This window comes from Manduca sexta, chromosome 12 (assembly GCF_014839805.1).
Source record: "Manduca sexta isolate Smith_Timp_Sample1 chromosome 12, JHU_Msex_v1.0, whole genome shotgun sequence".
Lineage (NCBI taxonomy): Eukaryota > Metazoa > Arthropoda > Insecta > Lepidoptera > Sphingidae > Manduca > Manduca sexta.
This window is the reverse complement of record NC_051126.1, coordinates 3,196,870-3,217,115: the sequence shown is the minus strand read 5'-3', so window position 1 is coordinate 3,217,115 and position 20,246 is coordinate 3,196,870. Positions and strand designations below refer to the sequence as shown.

General features: G+C 38.0%; 2 protein-coding genes across 4 annotated transcripts; one reads left to right on the top strand and one right to left on the bottom strand.

Annotated features, from left to right (window-relative positions):
* Positions 1-219: 219 nt before the first annotated feature.
* Positions 220-7,652, bottom strand: LOC115444819. 3 transcript variants are annotated; one of them, XM_030170745.2, is made up of 10 exons: positions 7,502-7,652; positions 7,127-7,225; positions 6,732-6,846; positions 5,984-6,649; positions 5,314-5,505; positions 4,693-4,833; positions 4,409-4,604; positions 3,311-3,524; positions 2,028-2,241; positions 220-1,083 (listed from the first exon to the last, which is right to left on the bottom strand). In XM_030170745.2, exons 1-10 carry the CDS (start codon positions 7,576-7,578, stop codon positions 982-984), a joined length of 2,016 nt encoding a protein of 671 aa, XP_030026605.1. In that variant the 5' UTR covers positions 7,579-7,652; the 3' UTR covers positions 220-981. The 3 variants fall into 3 exon arrangements, with proteins under 3 accessions (XP_030026605.1, XP_030026606.1, XP_030026607.1); XM_030170746.2 differs by having other exon boundaries at positions 7,157-7,225; XM_030170747.2 differs by lacking the exon at positions 7,127-7,225 and having other exon boundaries at positions 7,502-7,596.
* Positions 7,653-8,096: 444 nt separating this feature from the next.
* Positions 8,097-19,518, top strand: LOC115444820 (sulfide:quinone oxidoreductase, mitochondrial). Its single transcript, XM_030170748.2, has 8 exons — positions 8,097-8,344; positions 9,574-9,679; positions 13,754-13,978; positions 14,707-14,907; positions 16,963-17,157; positions 17,373-17,574; positions 17,961-18,133; positions 18,268-19,518. The coding sequence occupies exons 1-8, from the start codon at positions 8,262-8,264 to the stop codon at positions 18,397-18,399; spliced, it is 1,317 nt and encodes a 438-aa protein (XP_030026608.1). The 5' UTR covers positions 8,097-8,261; the 3' UTR covers positions 18,400-19,518.
* Positions 19,519-20,246: the final 728 nt, after the last annotated feature.

Below are 20,246 nucleotides of genomic sequence, written 5' to 3'. Positions count from 1 at the left end.
CGGCTGATATAGCTGTAGCTACGCCCTTGTTCTGAAGTATCAGTTACTCTTAAAAACATAATGGCTGATTCGATGCTAATACACCAACATTAACATCAGTCGCAGGATGTCCACTGCTAAACATGGGCCTCCCCCAAATAAAAATACCTTTTAGGGGCCAACCTACCGATGGTAGATATTAAACACGATTGCAAAGAAGGTAAAAATAACAAATACCTGTGGATTTCATATATTTCTTTTATTTACGAAACAAGTAGGTATACTAAAATTTTCCAAGTTACGATTAATAATTGAAAATATCGTTAAAAAAATCCATGCGCTTTACTTAATCCGCCACTGGCTAGTCTGAGATCAATGTATGGTATGCTCACAGTTTTCAATAAAAAATTAAAATGATTACACTTTACTGAATGTTTTACCATGGACTTAATTTTTTATAACATTAATTCGTAGATATTTGTTTATATACTTCAATAAATAAAATACAATACACATTAAAATTGGTTTTATTATCTGTGGATTTATTTTTTAAAATCTGGAATCCAATATAAAGGGCACATATAATTGGAAAAGTGTTCCCCTAGGAATAACACTAATAATACATTTTTTATCTATAAATTACATTGAAGATATTCTTCTCGCTTATACACTCATATTTGCAAATTGCTTTGACGACCTTTTGGAGTAGACATGTGTCATTTATGAACTGCATACGAGGAAACACGCGCTTTAAGACAGAAACGCCTTAGCCGAACAAAAAATACCCATTTATATATGTACCCGACGCGCACACGCAACATGCCCGCGTATTATATAACTCACAAACGCTGAAATACGTGCATATACTAGTAAGTAGCGATCATACAACCGAACTTAACTCGTTGTCGCACCGATCCACGGTCGGCTGAGTTGGACACGCCTTTTCAAAATATAAAGGTCGTATAAAGCCAAAATTAAAACCAGCTAAATATAAGTTTATTATTATCTAAATATGTCTCTTATTCCGTGAAGCAGCTGTATCACAATGGGGTCGTCGTCGGCATAGCCTGCTGAATGCAAGTGGTGGCGTGCGCTTGACAAAAACTGAAAACAAATAAAAGTAATAAAAAATACATTTATTATAAATAAAGTCAACACATCCTGAAATGGGTAGGTAGACAGTAGATACTATTTCAAGCTTATTTCATTATATAGTGTGTCAATTTTAAGTAGCAAGCAAGGAGTTCTATGATTGTAGATATTAATTCATAGGGAATATTGTCATACAAATATTATGCGTTCATGCGATGGTTACTTGATCTATCGTGAAATAGCAAAACACATATGAAAAATACTTGATATTTTTTCCTTATCATGTTTTGCACATTTTTAATACGGATAGTAGCATATTTTTTGTAAATATGTTATTTTTGTATTCATATCTAAGACTGCCTCGGTGGTGTAGTTGTACTGCATGCGCGGTACGACAGCGGTCTGAGGTCTTGGGTTCGAATCCCAGGTAGGGCAAAGTGATATTTCGGTTTTTCTCCTCAGTATCAGCCCGGAATCTGGAATTTGTGCCCGATACGGCGATAGATTCGCCCCCTATCACATCATGGGTCGGAACACATTTGGCGAAAAGTGGGTGCCCTACTTGCGCCTCTGCATACCCCGTTCTGAGATAAATGCATGATGTGTGTGCGTGTGCGTGTGTGTGCGTGCGTGGGTGCGCGTGTGCGTGTGCGTGTGTGTGTGTGTGTGTATCTAAGACGCTGTGACGTCTTGTCACACGGACATTACAAATAAGATAACGGTTTATTACCATTTGGTATTTTCGGAGCACAAATTTGTTCCTAATGTGTGGTCTACACACCGTACATTCGGCATAGTAAGGACGACCAGCTTTGTGATTCAATTTATATTTTCTGGAATCCTATTGAAATCTCTATATGCACAGATGATTTAGTTCCCATTTTTTTTATAATAACAATAATGTTTACAGCTAACTAAATAATTATTTAAATCATTCGTTCAGTGAACCATCAAACCTTTTCCAAGTATGTGATGTTGGCTTGCGGGCACACGTCGACGGTGAGGTCCACGCGGAACTCTTCCGCGGGCGCGTGTTCCAGCAGGATATCTCGCAGCTCCTGTAGGAAGCTCGGCAGGGTGGCAGTGTCTAGGTCCGGCACCAGCGCTACCTTCAGCTGGTAGCCGACCGGCTCGCCTGTAGTCGGCTCGTCTTCCTCCACGCGGATGCAACTACAAGTCACAATTAGAGTACATTAAACAACAAATATGTACATTATATGTTACAGTTTTGTTAGTCACTACTACAGTATGTATTATTAGTTGAGAAACTTATTTAAACACACGGCAGTTCATGTTTACATGTAGTTAATAAAAATATATGCAATTAAAAAATTGTAAATGAGTAAATCTTAACAAAAAAAATCGCAATAAGACTCCTTACGTGTGGGTAGCCTATACTAGCCAAATGTTGACCTATCTTATCAGTCATTATGTATGAATACGACCTTTAAATATAATCCGTTTTCGTGGTGTGCGAGGTGTGTATGTGAAGTGTGTAGTGTGAGGTGTGTATGTGAAGTGTGTAGTGTGAGGTGTGTATGTGAAGTGTGTAGGGTGAGGTGTGTATGTGAAGTGTGTAGTGTGAGGTGTGTATGTGAAGTGTGTAGTGTGAGGTGTGTATGTGAAGTGTGTAGTGCGAGGTGTGTATGTGAAGTGTGTAGTGTGAGGTGTGTATGTGAAGTGTGTAGTGTGAGGTGTGTATGTGAAGTGTGTAGTGTGAGGTGTGTATGTGAAGTGTGTAGTGTGAGGTGTGTATGTGAAGTGTGTAGTGTGAGGTGTGTATGTGAAGTGTGTAGGGTGAGGTGTGTATGTGAAGTGTGTAGTGCGAGGTGTGTATGTGAAGTGTGTAGTGTGAGGTGTGTATGTGAAGTGTGTAGGGTGAGGTGTGTATGTGAAGTGTGTAGTGTGAGGTGTGTATGTGAAGTGTGTAGTGTGAGGTGTGTATGTGAAGTGTGTAGTGCGAGGTGTGTATGTGAAGTGTGTAGTGTGAGGTGTGTATGTGAAGTGTGTAGTGTGAGGTGTGTATGTGAAGTGTGTAGTGTGAGGTGTGTATGTGAAGTGTGTAGGGTGAGATGTGTATGTGAAGTGTGTAGTGCGAGGTGTGTATGTGTAGTGTGTAGTGTGAGGTGTGTATGTGAAGTGTGTAGTGCGAGGTGTGTATGTGAAGTGTGTAGTGTGAGGTGTGTATGTGAAGTGTGTAGGGTGAGATGTGTAGTGTGCAGTGTGAATGGGTACGGACCGGTAGTGCGAGGCGGTGCGGCCGGGCGGCCAGTGCTGCGAGGTGATGAGGCCGAGCAGCGGGCGGCGCGGGCGCTCCAGGGCGCGCTGCAGCGCCCGCTGCGTGCGCAGGTCCACGCGGGAGGGCGCCGCGGCGAAGCTGGGGTGTGAGTGGTGCCACGCCGCCGCCGCCTGCCCGCGCCCGCACAGCCGCGCCGCCGCCGCCGCCTGCGACACTGCGCCGCACACACAACTCTATAACTACACTGCCAATCATGCCCACCACCGAAACGCGATGACTCTTTTAACTTCTCCAACACACAGCCATATATTTTATGAAATAGTAAAAAATATTGAAAGGTTTGGACACATGAGTAAATAAAGATACATTAACCAAGTTTCATACATTCGCTCCGCGATAGGCACACTACTAGAAGCGCGAGGCGGATGTGTGAGTCGGCACTGGTGGCTCGTCGCGTACGCAGAGAAACTAATGTATACCGACTCGGCTAGTGCTTTTACTCAGGACTGACCGTGTTTTAGTGGCACGGATTTAATAAAATCTGTTATTTATCACGTGAGCATAAAATAATAAAGCTTAGTTTTAAATTTTAATGTAAAAAGAGTGTTAATATGGTTTACTGTACTGTTTGTGTGAAAAATAACGTAAAAAATAAATCATTTTTAACTACCCTAAAGACTCAACTAAGTAAGTTGTAATTTGATAATATTTTAATTTATTATTTTCAATGTGGAAGACAGATAAACATTTCTGCCAAAGAGCTCCAGAGACCAAATTAATGATGTATTAATCATGTAGATGCCGAGTCAACCCTGTTGACAAGTCATTGGCACGAGGCTCGGCGAAATCCCCCGAAGGTTTGTGCCTAGCAGTGGACTGTGTAATAGGTTTGTTTTAAACGTTTTGTTTATTTTATTTTATCTTCCTGTGCCAGCCCTACTAAAATAGGTATAAATTTTGAACGCTTAATGGAATCATTCACTCTGTATGTATCTGCTCTGTGGTTTGGATATGAATAATTTCCATTCTCGTTCATAACGAATTAAAAGACAAAAATAATGAGTTATAGAGAAAAAAAAAATTAAAAAAAATACTCACCGGGACACATGTCGCAGTGCGTGGCGGCGGCTGCGGCAGCGGCAGGTGCGTAGCTGCGCAAGCGCACATCCACGCAGTCCGCGCCTCGTTCGTCGTACTCGCCGCCAACGAGTCCCATGACCTCAGCCCGCGACAGGTGCGCGTGCCAATCCATGGCCAGCAGCGCCGATACGTGCGCACGCACCACGCACGGCGCCTGCGCACGGGCACAAACACTATTTAGTCAGTCGTTACCATAAGACGAGCGACTTGCGCGTCCCGTCGCCCATTATAAAAGAAATTACCGGTTTATCAGCGTTGTACACACGGCACTGTATGAGGTGTATGGGCTGTTTTTTCGGGTGCCGCTCGCGTTTCGGTTCTTCACCGACGGTGTACAGGTCCCCAGAGTCAGTGTGCATGATAGTATACCCACCACCACCATCCTGCAGACAATAATGCTTATAAATATCAGCTACTATACTAATAACAGCAAAGGAAATATTAAAATGTACAATTATACTTAAAACAAATAATACTTTATTTCACCCAACTATGGCAAAGCAAGGAAGGGAAATAAATCAGATTTGTCGAATTCACCGAAAATAATAGACAGTTGAAAGTAGGTAAATATTGTTTACACTTTATTTTTTCATAAAATATTTTTTTGTAGATTAATTTTTCGGGCGAAAGCTACAGATATCCTGATCGGTTCAAGTTGCCCAAAAAATAACATATTAGTTTTTGTCCGCGATTCTGCCTTTGTAAAGTCCTCTCCCGGGAAAAAAATGGGCATGATAATAGAGATTATTAGTGAAAAAAAAATCTAAATACTTCTCCAAGTCCAAACTTAAATCATATTTGTTTATATATTATGTTCTAAACTACATACGCTCATATAATAAGTTAGAAACATTTTGACATACCAAATGTATCTTCTTCTGTCTACGGGGCATTCGCTCAAACCTTGTGAGTGGAACAGCAATGGGAGCCTCATCTGAACTTGGCTTTGGCACCGGTTCCTTTGCCTTATTCTTAAGATTAACTTCATTATCACTATCTATGTCCACCTCTATGTCGCTATCTGGCTCTGAATCTTTCTTTTTTTCGATTTTAATCTGCAATTTTTAAAATCAATTATCTAAAAATAAATAATAAAGAAAATACTAGACATAAAAGTCTAATATCACATTTCCCAACCTGGGAATCGAACCCAAGACTTCAGCATTGCAGTCATACCAAATACAGCTACATCGAGCCAGTCATTCTAACTATATGCAGACTATAATGCATACATTTAAATATTGCCGCCTCTTTTAGCTACAGCAATTGCATTCTATTTTTTACCCAGGAATACATATTTTTGCATTTGATATCACGCCAAATCAAACATATCTATCACACGGGTAACTTTTACTACATCTAGAACTAAGCATGAAGTACTTAAGCAGGCCGGCATAACTATGAAGACCATCCGGGGATGTTTATCTCTTTGCAGTCAACATGTTTTAGGTCATCTCTTCACTAACTATCTGGTGCAGTGGGGCCACTTTGCCATGCCCTAAATTAAAAAAAACTTATCAATTTTGAACCTACCACTTGTTCCCCTTCTGACAAAGGCAATGCTTGACCCGATCCTAAAACAATCTGCATTTTGGGGCTCTTCCCACTGTCATCTGACAACCCAGAATCTTTCCTTTGCCTCCCTAAAGGTGACTTTAACAGATCCTTGCTTCTATTCCTCGGTCTTTTATCGTAATTCTTGGACACTTTTCTCCTGTGATTTCCAATTTTCCTCTCTACTTTCGCTTTGGCTTTATACTTTTCCATATTCATTGTCAACATATCAGCCACATCTAGATCCGAACCTACAGACTCAGTGGAGCCAATAATTAAATCATCTTCGTACAGGATTTCCGAGGGACTGATGAGGATTTCTGGTTTTGCTAAGGCATCTGGTCTGAGGATGCTGTTTTTCGATTTCTTTTTAAACACTTTATTTTTGTAATATGGTTCCATTCTGGTTACGTTGATTGTAGGGGATCCTGTGGTGATCATAGACAACACACTGTCCATGCCAACATTAGAGTCAGCAACAACCCCATCCTGGACAATGGATGTGGTCCCGCCAGATTTCACCCTCCCTATTGTTGACACCTCCAAGTTGACACCATACTCGGCTTCAATTAATGCTTGTATTTCTGCCACAGTCTTTGTTTTTAAAGTTTGTGATATTTTATGCACATTTCTACCATATTTGGCCTAAAATAAGCAAATCATTTATGTAATTTGTTTTATATCATTTTATTTTTATTACTCTAAGTGTAAATTAATAATAGCTCACCATTTCTTTAACAAGCAATTCCTTCTCTGTGGCATTCCATTCTGTGTGTACATTATTTTTAAACTGATTTGAGGAATTGTTACCCAGTAGTTTCCTGGGAGCACCATTTTTAAGCCTTAAAGAAAACATCAAATTAAAAAAAACATGCACTAATACAATAAATGATTCAACGCTGATATAATTATACTGCCCTCCTTTAATTCTATATATTTCAATTTTAATTTTTAATTTAAAAAATACACGTAAAATAAAATTCTTTTAACTATACTATATCAACCATGCACGAAAAGTATACAACAGGTATTATTGATACATAGTTAAGTTTTTTTTATTTTGTTATAAAACTTGATATGCTTACATTGTCTACAAGTTCATTTAATAAATGTATTATCTACCTGTGTTGATTTTTGCTTTGTTTATCATACCAGTTCGTGTCCGTTGAGTCCATGAGCCACTGCGGGTGCACGGTATCTTCGCGATTTGAACACGAAGGACTTTGATTGTGTAACAGAAAATACAACAATAAATACATTATTTTTCTTTCAGCATAGGTACTTACTACTTTCAGCGAGGTCGCGTTTTACGTTTATTAGATATATAAAGATTTTATTTTTCAACAATTCTAAACAATAATTTGATGTTGTTTTGATCTAAAATTAATGTCAACAAAATATTGACAACATAACCAAAGCAGTGCGTAATAAAAATGCTTAATTATAAAGTAATGTATAAACTATCACCAATATGATAAGTGATTTTAGTATACTCACATTCCTTGATCATTTTGAGCAAAACATGAATTAAAAGAGAAATCTCCTAAAATATCTATTTCATCTTCGTCCGCCATTTTCTTTTATTTCAATTTTCAAATATCAACCATAGATTAAGGAATAGAGATGTTGTATAATGCACTATTCGATTTAAGAAGATTATCTGAAATGGAATATAGTTAAAGACTTCGCATTAATTAATTTATATTAATGTTTTATTAAGCAAATAAATTTTAAGGCGACAACATAATCCATTAAAATTATCCTATTATTTATTTTTTATAACCCATTGTATATTGTTATACAGCCTATTGTGTATGTATGTAGCATGCTCTCCTCTCTATTCACAATTTTTGTGTTCCAGATATGCAATATTCCGATTATTAGTATTTCAAACATCACATTTAGGCACGATTGACCCAAAGAATTGAATAAACATATTACTGCTAAAATCAAAAAATGATTAGTAGGTACCTACTATTAATTATTAAAAAGAGGCGTTTGAATCCTTCGGTATCCTTTACTTTCTTCTGGAAAGTGGAATGACAAGACAGAACTCAATGGTCAAACTGTCAAGTGTCATTTTATCAGACAGTAGACGTCAAAATATAAAATGACATCATGATCATATGGCTGATGAGATGAGAACAATTTTATCGCAAAATAGCTTGAAGGCAGTCGTCTTCGGTGTTACGCGACTATTTAGAAGTAGTGGTTACAGTCTAAACTCTAGCAAGAAGTGTGTGGGCCGAAGTAAAATATGAACTTTATAAGAAAATTGACCGTTAGGTCGTGTGTTTACAGAAATTTCTCTGTGTCGGCCGCAAACAATGCTAACTACTCGTAAGTACTGGATCCGCTTGGATTGTTATTTTGTTTTTTGCAAGTGCGTTCATACTTTAATTTAGATACAGTGGGTGTGTATGAACTTCGTGAGTGTTTATAGGAGCTGCATGGAACTAACTAGGTGATAAAAGTTAATCAGTTACACAATATACAGGTCCGTAATCAGGATCGTATTTTAATTATCTTACTATAATTTTTTTTATTGATAAACCTCACTGAATTTGTGGAGAAGTATTAAGATGTTCAAAAAAAATGTTTTTCAAGTATAATTTTAGTAATATAATACTAACACCAATATTTATTAAGTGCTAACGCGCGCAAGAGCTAGTTTTCCTGGTGATAACACTTAATTCAAGGAACATAACAAACACGTTAGTACAACTGTATTATGTAGACAAAGTCTTGAAAGTAGGCAGAGTTGCAACTATAACAGGTTGCTAACGAAATGTTTGTCCCTTAACGAGCGAGATATATGACATTAAAAACAGGTAAATTTATATCGAGAAGGCTCCTTCTTAAGAAGCCGAAAAATTTCGTAAAGTTATTTTAGTTTAGTTTGGCAATGAATGTTGATATTACACAAATCACTGAAAGCTTGACCATATACTATTAACTGCTTTATTGTGAATTTGAATATTGATAACAATAGCTGACGCTTTACCTGTATACCGGAAATGTTATACAGAATGAATGAATCCCTCCTAGACCAATTTCGGCCACGGCGGCCAATCTCAGCGGAGATCAGCCAGATACGCATGATATATTATAGTGCACAAATGTGTGCACAATACACAGATGCACTCTCTGTTCCTTCACTCTCATAGTACGGTGAGACGGCGATCCGACATGACCGGAGAGAGATCAGGCGCAGGACCAACGGCTTTACGTGCTTTCCGAGGCACGAGGGTATCACACCGCAAACTTCCTGACTCCGAGATACGACTGAGTAATTTTTAAGATGGTAAAACCCAGTCACAATTATTTTGGCCCGACCCGGTATTCGAACCCCGGATATCAGTGCGGTAGTCGTACTTGTACCGTGTACAATTACAACTACGCCACCGAGGCAGTCAAATAACATTATACAGAAAAACAACAGTGCACTGATACTTTGTTAAGCTGATATCCGCACTATTATTTGGTAAGCGATGTGTGATCTCCTTCAAATTCGAGCCAAACGACAATTTTTGGTGATAAGTGTCAAGTACCTATATATTTTGTTACAGATGTAAACTGCTGGTGGTCGGCGGCGGCTCCGGTGGGTGCACCATAGCTGCCAAATTCGCCAGGCGGCTGAAGAAGGATTCTGTCATAGTCTTGGAACCGAGTTCGGTAAGAGAACCATGGTATTGTAACCAGTTTGAGTAACATGTGATATTTGTATGAACAATACTCATTTACTTTTTTGGTTATAATTAGGCGACAGTAAAACATTCTGTGAAATATTCACTACCATAATTCAAGATAACGCACGTACGTGTGCTTTTATATCAGTTTAAATACCTATAACCTAAAAATATCTCCCGCTTACGCAGAAATTTATTTATGAATACATCGTAAATAATAATTAAAATAAATCACAAGGAAGCATGACTAAAATCATTAATATGTAGCCTTGGAAGTTTGTTAACGTACCATCAATATTGTTTATTCAAGCATTGTTTGAACTGCACTCGGTTGCACAGTGATAAACACCAATACTTTACCGTGTGCAATTGCGTACCTACTATACGGATGATTACGACCCGTTGCACGCAAAAATGGCACTTGGTTTATTGTTTACTGTGGCGTCTAAATAAAAAAATAAACGATTGGTGGGTATTGTGCGCACGTTTGGGTACCAATGGGTACCAAAACTACTTCACTGAGTAGCTATCCAACCCCTTTTTATAGGTCGACAATTTTTTTTACTTTCTCCATATTTTAACTCACGGCCGCCACTTAACAAATGTCACAAATTACATTAAACTAATTGTAACTACGTCAGTCCGTCGTACTGACTCACACACTGCTCTCGCGTGTAAATATTAAGATTCCATTTTTTTTCCTAACACGAGTTATAGGTAAAAAAAAATATAGAATTAATTAAGAATGTGAAACATTAAAAACTTGACATGATTGTTTTCATTTCTGATAAATGTAAAAATATGTTTGTAAACTATTTTCCTTATGGTTTTATATTACACCCAGTTTTAAGAATTTGGGTGAATAACATTTATTTATAATATAAGACATGACTTAATTTCCATATAAATCTGGGCACAATTTAATTCTTGTAACGCTCGCAGGCGCTCTCCGTCCACAGTCATTTACGTTCATTAAAACCTTTGTCGCATTAATTATTTGATTTAGCAGCTCCCTGATGACATTACAATGTGATCGTCCCCCTATTTAATAATTAAATCAAAATTTACACCTAAACCTCCAAAATGGTTTCCTGGATCCACCCCTGAGTTTCCATAGAAATCAATAATGTTACGTAAACACGAATGGTAAACGTTCAAAAATTCACAACAAAAGTGCGTGTTGTTATAACAACTTTGTATGATTGACTGGGATAGTTCGATATCAACAGTTGTCAGTCACTCTATCTTATAAACATAGGTATAAGTTTGAATTTGCGGCGATGTTTATAAACCAATGAATGGCACGATATTCGTCTGATACGGAAATCAAGTATACTTTGGTGAAGCATAACGTACCAGTACTTATAGTTGTTTTTTCTTTTTTTTTTTTTATTAAATTGTATCGTAATAATATTGTACAAGTTAAATTCGTTACAAATGGCTCGCTAGTTTAGAAAAAAAAAATACGTGAGTATAAAACACCAAGTAGTTTCAATTTATATAAACTTCATGTCACATAGCGGCCTCAGCGTAGTTGTATTGAGGGCTCGGGTTCGATCCTCGGCTCAGGTAAAATTATTTTTGAGTTTTTATATCGGCCCGGAGTCTGCCATTGTGCCTGGCAAATGATTATAGGCTCGCTCTGTATTATATAGGCTTCTATATAGCTATCAAAAAATGGGTGTGCTACACAGGGTTGCCCTTTCATCAAACCTTTTCCCTATGCAGGGGTAGGCAGAACCCTATGGCTATGTAAATATGTATGTCATCATGTCATTTACCCAGTTATTGTTACAAAACCAGTGGCGGATTTAGGGCTGCGCCAGGAAGTTGCCTCCCGTGCGAAATCGCGAGAGTCTATCTATCTATGTAGGAGTGAGCGAGACAGATATAATAGGTAATAAAAAGAATGTCCGTCATAGTAGAGCGGATAGCGCTGACGTGCCGCGTCACTTAGCGCCTTTTCTTACCTAGGTCCGTAGAGGCTTTCCACATTATCCGATCCAATATCGGTATCGGACGCCGATACGATATCGACGCAAGTAAGAAGTATGAAATATGCACTTGCCTTTCACATTGTCCGGTCCGATATTGCATATCGCAGCCGACACCGATATACTGGCGGCACTATTGGACGCCCTAGTGCTATCGAATGATAATATTTGTATATTTGTGTGTTTGCCATACGTGTATCTACATTTTCTTTGTGTGCGTGAACAGAAAAATATGGTGTTAATTCTTGATAAAGCTCCTATATGTATATATAGGAGATTTGAGGATAGCTCACTCAAATCGGAATCAAGTCTAGAAAATTCTCTGGAATTTTTAACACATAAAAATTTCAATTGTTACTTATTAACTAATTAAGATGAAAAAAAAGTTGTCGTTAATAACTATAATATAAAAGTTAAGTTTTCAATTATAGCCTATACTGTTTGCAGAAAGCTATCGCGGTAATGGTCAAATCAGAAATATGTGGAGATAGAGTCTGGCCAGCGAGTTCTGGCACAGATAGTATGGCGGGAAATTAAAGATAATATTTGTTATAAAACCCTGTAAACATGAAATAAAGAAGGTTATTATTTAACACCGCTTTTTTATTTGTATTTAAGGAGCTCGGTCATTTAAGATCGTTAAAACAATAAATAATTTTTTAAATAAAAATATAACTTGAGGATAAACTGATCTTTTTAATGATCACGGTGTTGCTAACCGTAGTTTTTTTTTTTAATTTCCCGCCATCATTTCTGTGACACGACTCGTTGGCGATACTCTAAATTTGATATCCGATATCGTATGTGTGTGGAATGCGGTTCCGATCAATGGCATAACGACGCGATTAGGTACTTCGTCCAATGTTAATCACTAGATTAGATTAGGGGCCGTTCAGGTATTACGTAAGCACTAAAGTGGGGTGGTGGGGTCTATGGTTTGCTTATTTTCGAAGACATAAGAAAGGGGAAAGGCGGGGGGGGGGGGTGCAGAGAGATTACGTTAGCAATATTTATTTATTTTTTGACATATAAGTAAAACAAAGTCCTCGAAAATTGTCTGTATGTATTCGATTTTCTTAAAATCTTCTGAACGGATTTTTGTACGGTTTTTACTAAAAGATAGTACAATTCTTAATGAAGGTTTAGGTTAATAGTACATTACGGTTTTATGTAAATTAACTGAAATATAGCGATTACTGTTGCAAATACTAAAATTCTGTGTACGTAATACTTGAACGGCGCCTTAAATGTGACTCTAGGCTGTTTAACGATTATTACCCTACTGTAATGGGTTTTTATTATGCACTCTCTTTTTATAGGAAATTATTTAGGATGTAGTCATATAAAAAAAAAAAAAAAAAAATGAAAATTAGACAACTTTTATAATAAATACTAGAGTTTCCTAATGAGTTTTCATTGATTAAAATTTAAAAGCTTCTTAATTATTAAATAGGCTATTCGGTACTCCGATCGGAATCGCATACTTACACAGTGGAACTTTTACGGCAGATCTGCGAGCAACAGTTGTACAGTCAGCCACAAAATTTATTGAACAAAATCAAAACTTCAAACCGCCTTTTAACTTTTGTGTCCTTATCAACATTCGTTTCTTCTACACTAATTTAAATTTCGAAGAGTATAATTTATTTGTAATAAAAAAAAATATTGCGATCGAATTTAATCTGTACAATATTTTAAAGTATTAGTACTGTTCAGCTACTTTTGCGTCTGATTGGACGTATAAATAAATTCCATAATAATTTATTACATACATACATACATAACATCACGCATTTATCCCCGAAGGGATATGCAGAGGCGCAACTAGGGCACCCACTTTTCGCCAAGTATATTCCGTTCCATGATGTGATAGGGGGCGAGCCTATCGCCATATCGGGCACAAATTCCAGACTCCGGGCTGATACTGACCAGAAAAAAACCCAAATTATATCACTTTATCCGACCCGGGATTCGAACCCAGGACCTCAGAGTGCTATTTTACCGGTCATGCAATACAACTACGCCACCGAGGCAGTCATAATTTATAGTCTATCATAAATTTGTAGGAGCACTACTACCAGCCTCTGTTCACGCTGGTCGGCGCCGGCGTGAAACGGGTTGCGCAAACACGCCGTTCGGCGCAGAGCGTGTTGCCGCAGAACGCGAAGTGGGTGCAGGACGCCGCCGCGAGCGTTAACGCGCGTGACAACTGTGTGACAACAGCGCAGGGCCACGTCATCAAATACGAATACATTGTCATCGCGGTAGGGGTGGAGAACGATTACGCCAAGGTGAGTATTGGAAATGTAACCATATTTTATTTGTGATAAAGCAGATAGTGCGGTGTGAATGTTTTACGATTGAAATCAATAAGAGGATTAAATCGCTATCTATCAGTAGCGAAGTGTCCATATAGTCCCATTTCTGCCGGCTTCCTTTAGTAATTATGTAAAATTTTATTAATAGAAGGAATTGCAGATAGGTTGTTGTTGTGTCAGTACATTGACACTGTTCCACAACTTGGTATGAAATACTAAGCATGTATTCAATTAAAAAAACCTTCATTGAAGATCTTTTTAGGGCGCGGTAAAGTAACTTCTATACCTACACCTGATGTATCCATTGACGAGAGGTGGTCCCTCGCGAATCAACACAATTATACCGGCTTGAACCTTCCTCTTGAATCAATCTGTCTATTAAAAAAAACCGCATCAAAATCCGTTGCGTAGTTTTAAAGGTTTAAGCATACAAAGGGACATAGGGACAGAGAAAGCGACTTTGTCTTATACTATGTAGTGAAGATACACTAAACAGATTACTGACAATAATAATCTAAATTACATTACAGTGGATCTAATAGCTAGCCAGAATCCAAATAGAAGTGTATACAACTTATTCAAATTAGGTGACACGTACATGTTGTTTAGTTACAAAATAATAATAATAAATATAAAATATGTTGTCTAAGGTAAGGCAGACGATGTGGGAGTTTTAATAAACTCTTATATCTTCCAATCAGGTGCCTGGTCTTCTAGAATCGTTGCAAGACGAGCGCAGCGGCGTATCGTCCATATACGCGGCGGAGTACTGCGAGAACACGTGGCGTGATATAAAGAACTTCAAGGGAGGCGAGGCGATATTTACGTATCCCGACACGCTTATAAAATGTCCCGGGGCGCCGCAGAAGATCGCTTATCTCGCCGAGTCGTACTTCACGAAGGTCAGTTTGATTCCTTTCTAACTAAAATCGAATTAATTAATTGATTGATTCTGTAGAGGCTTGTCTAGGGCAGTCCCGGATCTTGAATTTTTTGGAGGCGGGACAAAATTTGGATTATGCCGCCCACGACCACCTATATTTTTAACTTTGTCATCATCATCATCGTTTCGCGTCCCGCGGGAAATAATTTGTTTGTAATGTTCTGGATGTCTCAATAGTCAAAGATTGGATTTGCCGCTTTCTGAATTCGCCGCCCGGGGCATTGGCCCCGGTTTGCCCCTCTAATTAAATTAAATAATGGTACTTCACATTAATTATATTCAAAAGATAATAGTAATTGCAGACGCCACGATTGATGATTGTCGTCTCTACAATTCCTTCGTAACGAAAACCAAAATGAATTAATTGATTGATTCCTCTCTAATCAAATTTCGGCCACGGCGGCAAATCTCAACGGAAATCAGCCTCGTACGCAGATATAGCGCACAAGAGCCAGCGCACTACACTCTCATAGTTCGTTGAGACGGCAATCAGACATGACCGGAGAGAGATCAGGCGCAGGACCAACGGCTTTGCGGGCTTTCCGAGGCACGGGGGTATCACCGTCAATTCCTTGACTCGGAGCTGCTACTGAGTAAATTGTACACTCATTTTACGCTGTCTGTATTCCGTCCCATGATGTGATAGGGGGCGAGCCTATCGCCACATCGGTACGCAAATTCCAGACTCCGGTCTGATAATGAAAATCTGTCCGACTTGGGATTCGAACCTGCGACCTCAGAGCGGTGATCGTGTCGTTCACGTAACACAACTTCACTACTGAGAAAGTTTTATGTTTACGACTAGTACTAACTGTATGTGATAACAATGCTAACAATAGGATGTGTCATAACATGTAATGAGCTGACCATGTTCAACAATTAATACCAACTAATGACTCAAATAATAGGTATCCGTGTTGTGACATTTTAATGAAAAGAGTGACTTATATAAAACTGCCTTTTGCCTGGAGCTTTGCCCGCTTGAAAAAGTTTTTCCGGGACAAGCAATTTCCCGGGATGTAAAGTAGTATAAGCCTTTATAACTCAGGAGTAATGTAGCTTCGTATTTGTGAAAATAAACCAAAATCAGTTTAGTAGTTTCTGAGATTAGCGCGTTCAAACAAATAAACTCTTGTTTTATATATAAACAAAGATTCGTTTTTCTAAAGATGTTTGGAAGTAAACTTATACCGGTTGACGTTTTTGGATGTTTTTTCCATTGGGCATAGACATTCAGTGGCGATCCTAAAAGACGCGAGGCCCCAAGCGAAACCAAAAAAAAACGACGTGAGGCCCCGGCCTCTGTAAATATTATAGCGTATTTTTTTATCCGCAAAGTTTATCTAATGAAGGATTTTTACCAAATGAAAGTGTTCACGAAAGAAACGCTCACAGACAACACCGCGGAACAGAGGTAATACGAGTGTAGCATAACAAACAGAAGTTTGCTCATAAGAAATATAAATTTACTATCAAAATAGAGAGCAGTGATTTAAAATGTTTACTGTTCGGTTTGTTGGATAAAACCTGCGTGGTTTTGCACCTGTACTGTTAATGTTTGGCAAAATATTGATCCAATGTTTGTTTATAAACCAATCAAGTTAAAAATGTCATTACTAGAGCAATGTGGTGATCTTTTATCTTAATAGTAGATATTATAAATGAATATTAATATTAGATGTTTGTTAAAAACCGAACGGATTTGGACGAAATTTGACACACGCATAGCCAATGACCTGGATGACCACCCAGTCTACTTTTTTATTGTTATTTGCTCCCGTGGAAAATATAAAAAACATTATCTGACTTGAAATAGACGGCGTTCGCGAGACTTATAGTTTTTTGTACCTATAAGTTTTTAATGAGGTTTCTTTATATAATAATTTTCTCCCGACGTTCCGAAGACTTTACAGCCTTCATGGTCCTCAGTCCGCCACGTGACCATGACTTGCATAACGTAAACATAACAAATCATCACACGTAGTATTTATTGTCCATAAATATGTGTTTCCAGGCGAATGTTCGTTCAAAAACTAGTGTCACTTACAACACGTGCCTGCCGGTCATCTTCGGCGTGAAGAAATACGCAGAAGCGCTTCTGAAGGTGGTGGAACGGAAGAAGATCAACGTGAACTACAAGACTGTGCTGAAAGAGATACATCCAGATAGGAGGGAGGCCGTGTTCTTTAACACTGCCGATAAAACCAAGGTACTCGTTATTGTACTGGTTATTTATAGTATATTATTCATGTTGCCTTTCTCTTTCTGGGGGTAGGCAGGAGTCAAACATTTCGCCAGCTATTTTAGGCATGCAATAGGGGACGATTCTATTCCCAATCAAATTACCAGAAAAGTCACTTCCATACAATATCGCAGCCGACGCCTCAACACGCAACTCATACTAAAATAAACTTTGTCTTCCAGGAGATGACGATGCGCTACGACCTTTTGCACGTGACGCCGCCCATGAAAACTCCTGAGTTCCTCTCATCCAATAAGGACATCGTCGATGCAGCTGGCTACCTTTGCGTCGACAAGTATACACTGCAGCACACCAAGTTCCCCAACATGTATGGGATAGGCGACTGCACTAATACTCCTAATAGCAAGACTGCTGCCGCTATAGGTAAAGACCATGAGTCCAAGTATGATCTGCTCCGGAAATAATCAGATTTTCGGTTTCATATAGGCCGTAATTTTGTCGAATGGCGGCTATCTCGTCAATTGACGCTATTGACACTACCACTGCAGTGGTCACTTTGCTGGTGGTAGGATATAGTTTTTATCCGCCCGGATAGCGATAAGCGTACGCAAGGTGTTAAAATCCGCCATAGTGTCTCAAGTATGTCGCGTTCCGGGATCAGCCTGTGTATATCTGGCTCCAGCAGGCCGGCATAATTGTGTCGACTGCCGAGGGGTAATCATCTGTCGTCAGTCAACATTATTTTTGACACCACTCCACTTACAATTAGTCGCAATGAGATCAAATTGCCATATACGTATATATTGCAGCGAAGCAATGCTACGTGCTGGAACAGAACCTGCTTAGTTCGATGCAGAGCGCCGAGCCGAGTCAGAAGTACGACGGGTACGGCGCGTGCCCGCTGCTAACTTCATACAACACGTGCATACTCGCCGAGTTCGTGTACGACGGCGTGCCACACGAGACCATGCCTTACGACCAGGTAATACAGTCCTATTTACATTGTACATATTAAAAATCCGAAAAATTTATTTATTTCAATGTATAATATTCGTGTAAATATAAGAAATCATTATACATGTCTAGCATGACTATATTTGAAATATTTTTTTCCAGGCACGTGAAAGCGCCATAGCGTACTACATGAAGAGGGATCTCTTCCCGTTCCTGTACTGGCATTTTATGCTGAAAGGATATTACCATGGGCCTGAATTTGTGAGGAACATTGTTAACCCTTTCGCTAAGTAATCTATGAAGGTTCTGAACATGTATATGACTTTCTTAACCACAATACCAGTACCAGCGGCTAAGGGTCTATACAATCTGATTTGTTATACCTAACCTTTTATTGACATTAATTTGATGCTGACTGTACATAGCTGCAGTGTCTAAGTAGATAGCGACCTTATACAGTTGATTTTAGAAAGGGAATTGCATGAACTAAATATTTTTTAACTTTTAATTCGAACATGCACTTAACGAAATTTTTTCGACTTCAATCTTTGACGATCAGTGTAATTTTTTTAGACATCTAAGCTTCCTATTCTCTATGCTAAGTGACGCGCAACATGTGACGCTCAACATGTGTATGTCGCGTGTGTGGTGCCAGATAACGCGACAATGTAATATAATGCACTTGTATTAAGACACGAATTTCAATGTTGTGCAACGTTGTTCAACATTGTTCGTGTTGCGCCTCATTGTATTGAATGTATGTTTTATGCATAGAAACATTAATTTTATTTGCTGGTGCTAGGATATGTTTTATATCCGCCCGGATAGCGACCACCGTACGCAAGGTGTTAAAACCCACCATAATGGTTCACGTAAGTGTGTCGCGTTCCGGCATCAGCCTGTGTACATCCGGTTCCTACAAGCCGGCATAATTGTGTCGACTGTCGAGAGGTAATCATCTCTCGTCAGCCGACATTCTATTGGGCCCCACTACACTTAGCATCAGATGCAGTGAGGTCACATTGCCTTTTGCAAACTTAATATAACAAGGTCCTATGTTAATGTTATGTATATTGGAAATATGCGATTTAAAACTATCATATTGGTAAAAATTTGAAAAACCCATAATTCATGGTTCTTACTTTATTTATTTTTCGGGGTTATTTGAATTTTTTACTGAAAAAGACAAAATTAAATATATAATTCAATTTGTGCGAGAAATATAACCTAGAAACGTATTACTTAGTCCGCGATATATATAAAATTACAAAATAGATTATATATAGTGCTATCCACGATGACGTCAACAAATTTCAGTATCCGCCATCCTCCAATGTTTCAGATCTATACATACATGAATGAATAAATAAATTACAAAATCTAATTCCCTTTACGCCTCAAAACGTCGGCAAATAAAAAAATAAAATAAAAAAATGTTGCGCGTCATCGTGGATGACATCTATTTGTATGTAATTTTTCAAATATACACACACGTGAATTTTATGCGTATTAGTAAAGATAAAGATATGCTATCCGCGGATAACAAGTCCGCGTTATCCGAGGGTCGAAAGCTAGTAACCCTTATATGTACTAATAAATATTACAATTAATATTAATTAAGTACGAAATGGTATACTTACTGTTAAATAACTAAGAATTCGTTTATGTTGGAATGATTTGTGAAAATTAATTATTCAATTGACATATCATTATTTAAATTATAATTGATGAATTGTATTTAAAATTGCGTTAAATTATGTGATATATCTAGAGCATATGATGCCTATAAATTTGTTATTATATGTAATATTTTGGGGAATTGAAGATCCCGAAGGTCAGTAACTAAAAAAGGCTCTAAAATGTTAATGATAGAATTAAAAATAATAAATATATTTTTTATGACTTTTTATAATTATAGGCGGTTTGTTGGTATAAGTTTCTTTTTTTTATAATTTCTGTATTATTATGTAAATAAAATCAAATATATGTCGTTGAAGTTCAGCTCTTAAGCATGACATGTCCAAATCAATATTTATTTAATAAAATATTATTGTTTCATTGTCTTTTTTATTATCTTTTTCTTAAAATAAATGTGTATTTAACCAACTATTTTAGATTAGTTATTGGAATAGACAATAAAC

Coding starts and splice junctions, on each gene's coding strand:
- LOC115444819 (XM_030170745.2), bottom strand. CDS start 7,578: ATGGCGGACGAAGATGAAATAGATATTTTAGGAGATTTCTCTTTTAAT. Junction 4,834..5,313: donor GACAGAAGAAGATACATTTG/GTATGTCAAAAT, acceptor TATTGTCTGCAG/GATGGTGGTGGTGGGTATAC. Junction 2,242..3,310: donor CGCACCGCCTCGCACTACCG/GTCCGTACCCAT, acceptor TGTGACTTGTAG/TTGCATCCGCGTGGAGGAAG.
- LOC115444820 (XM_030170748.2), top strand. CDS start 8,262: ATGAACTTTATAAGAAAATTGACCGTTAGGTCGTGTGTTTACAGAAAT. Junction 13,979..14,706: donor TGGAGAACGATTACGCCAAG/GTGAGTATTGGA, acceptor TCTTCCAATCAG/GTGCCTGGTCTTCTAGAATC. Junction 18,134..18,267: donor AGACCATGCCTTACGACCAG/GTAATACAGTCC, acceptor ATTTTTTTCCAG/GCACGTGAAAGCGCCATAGC.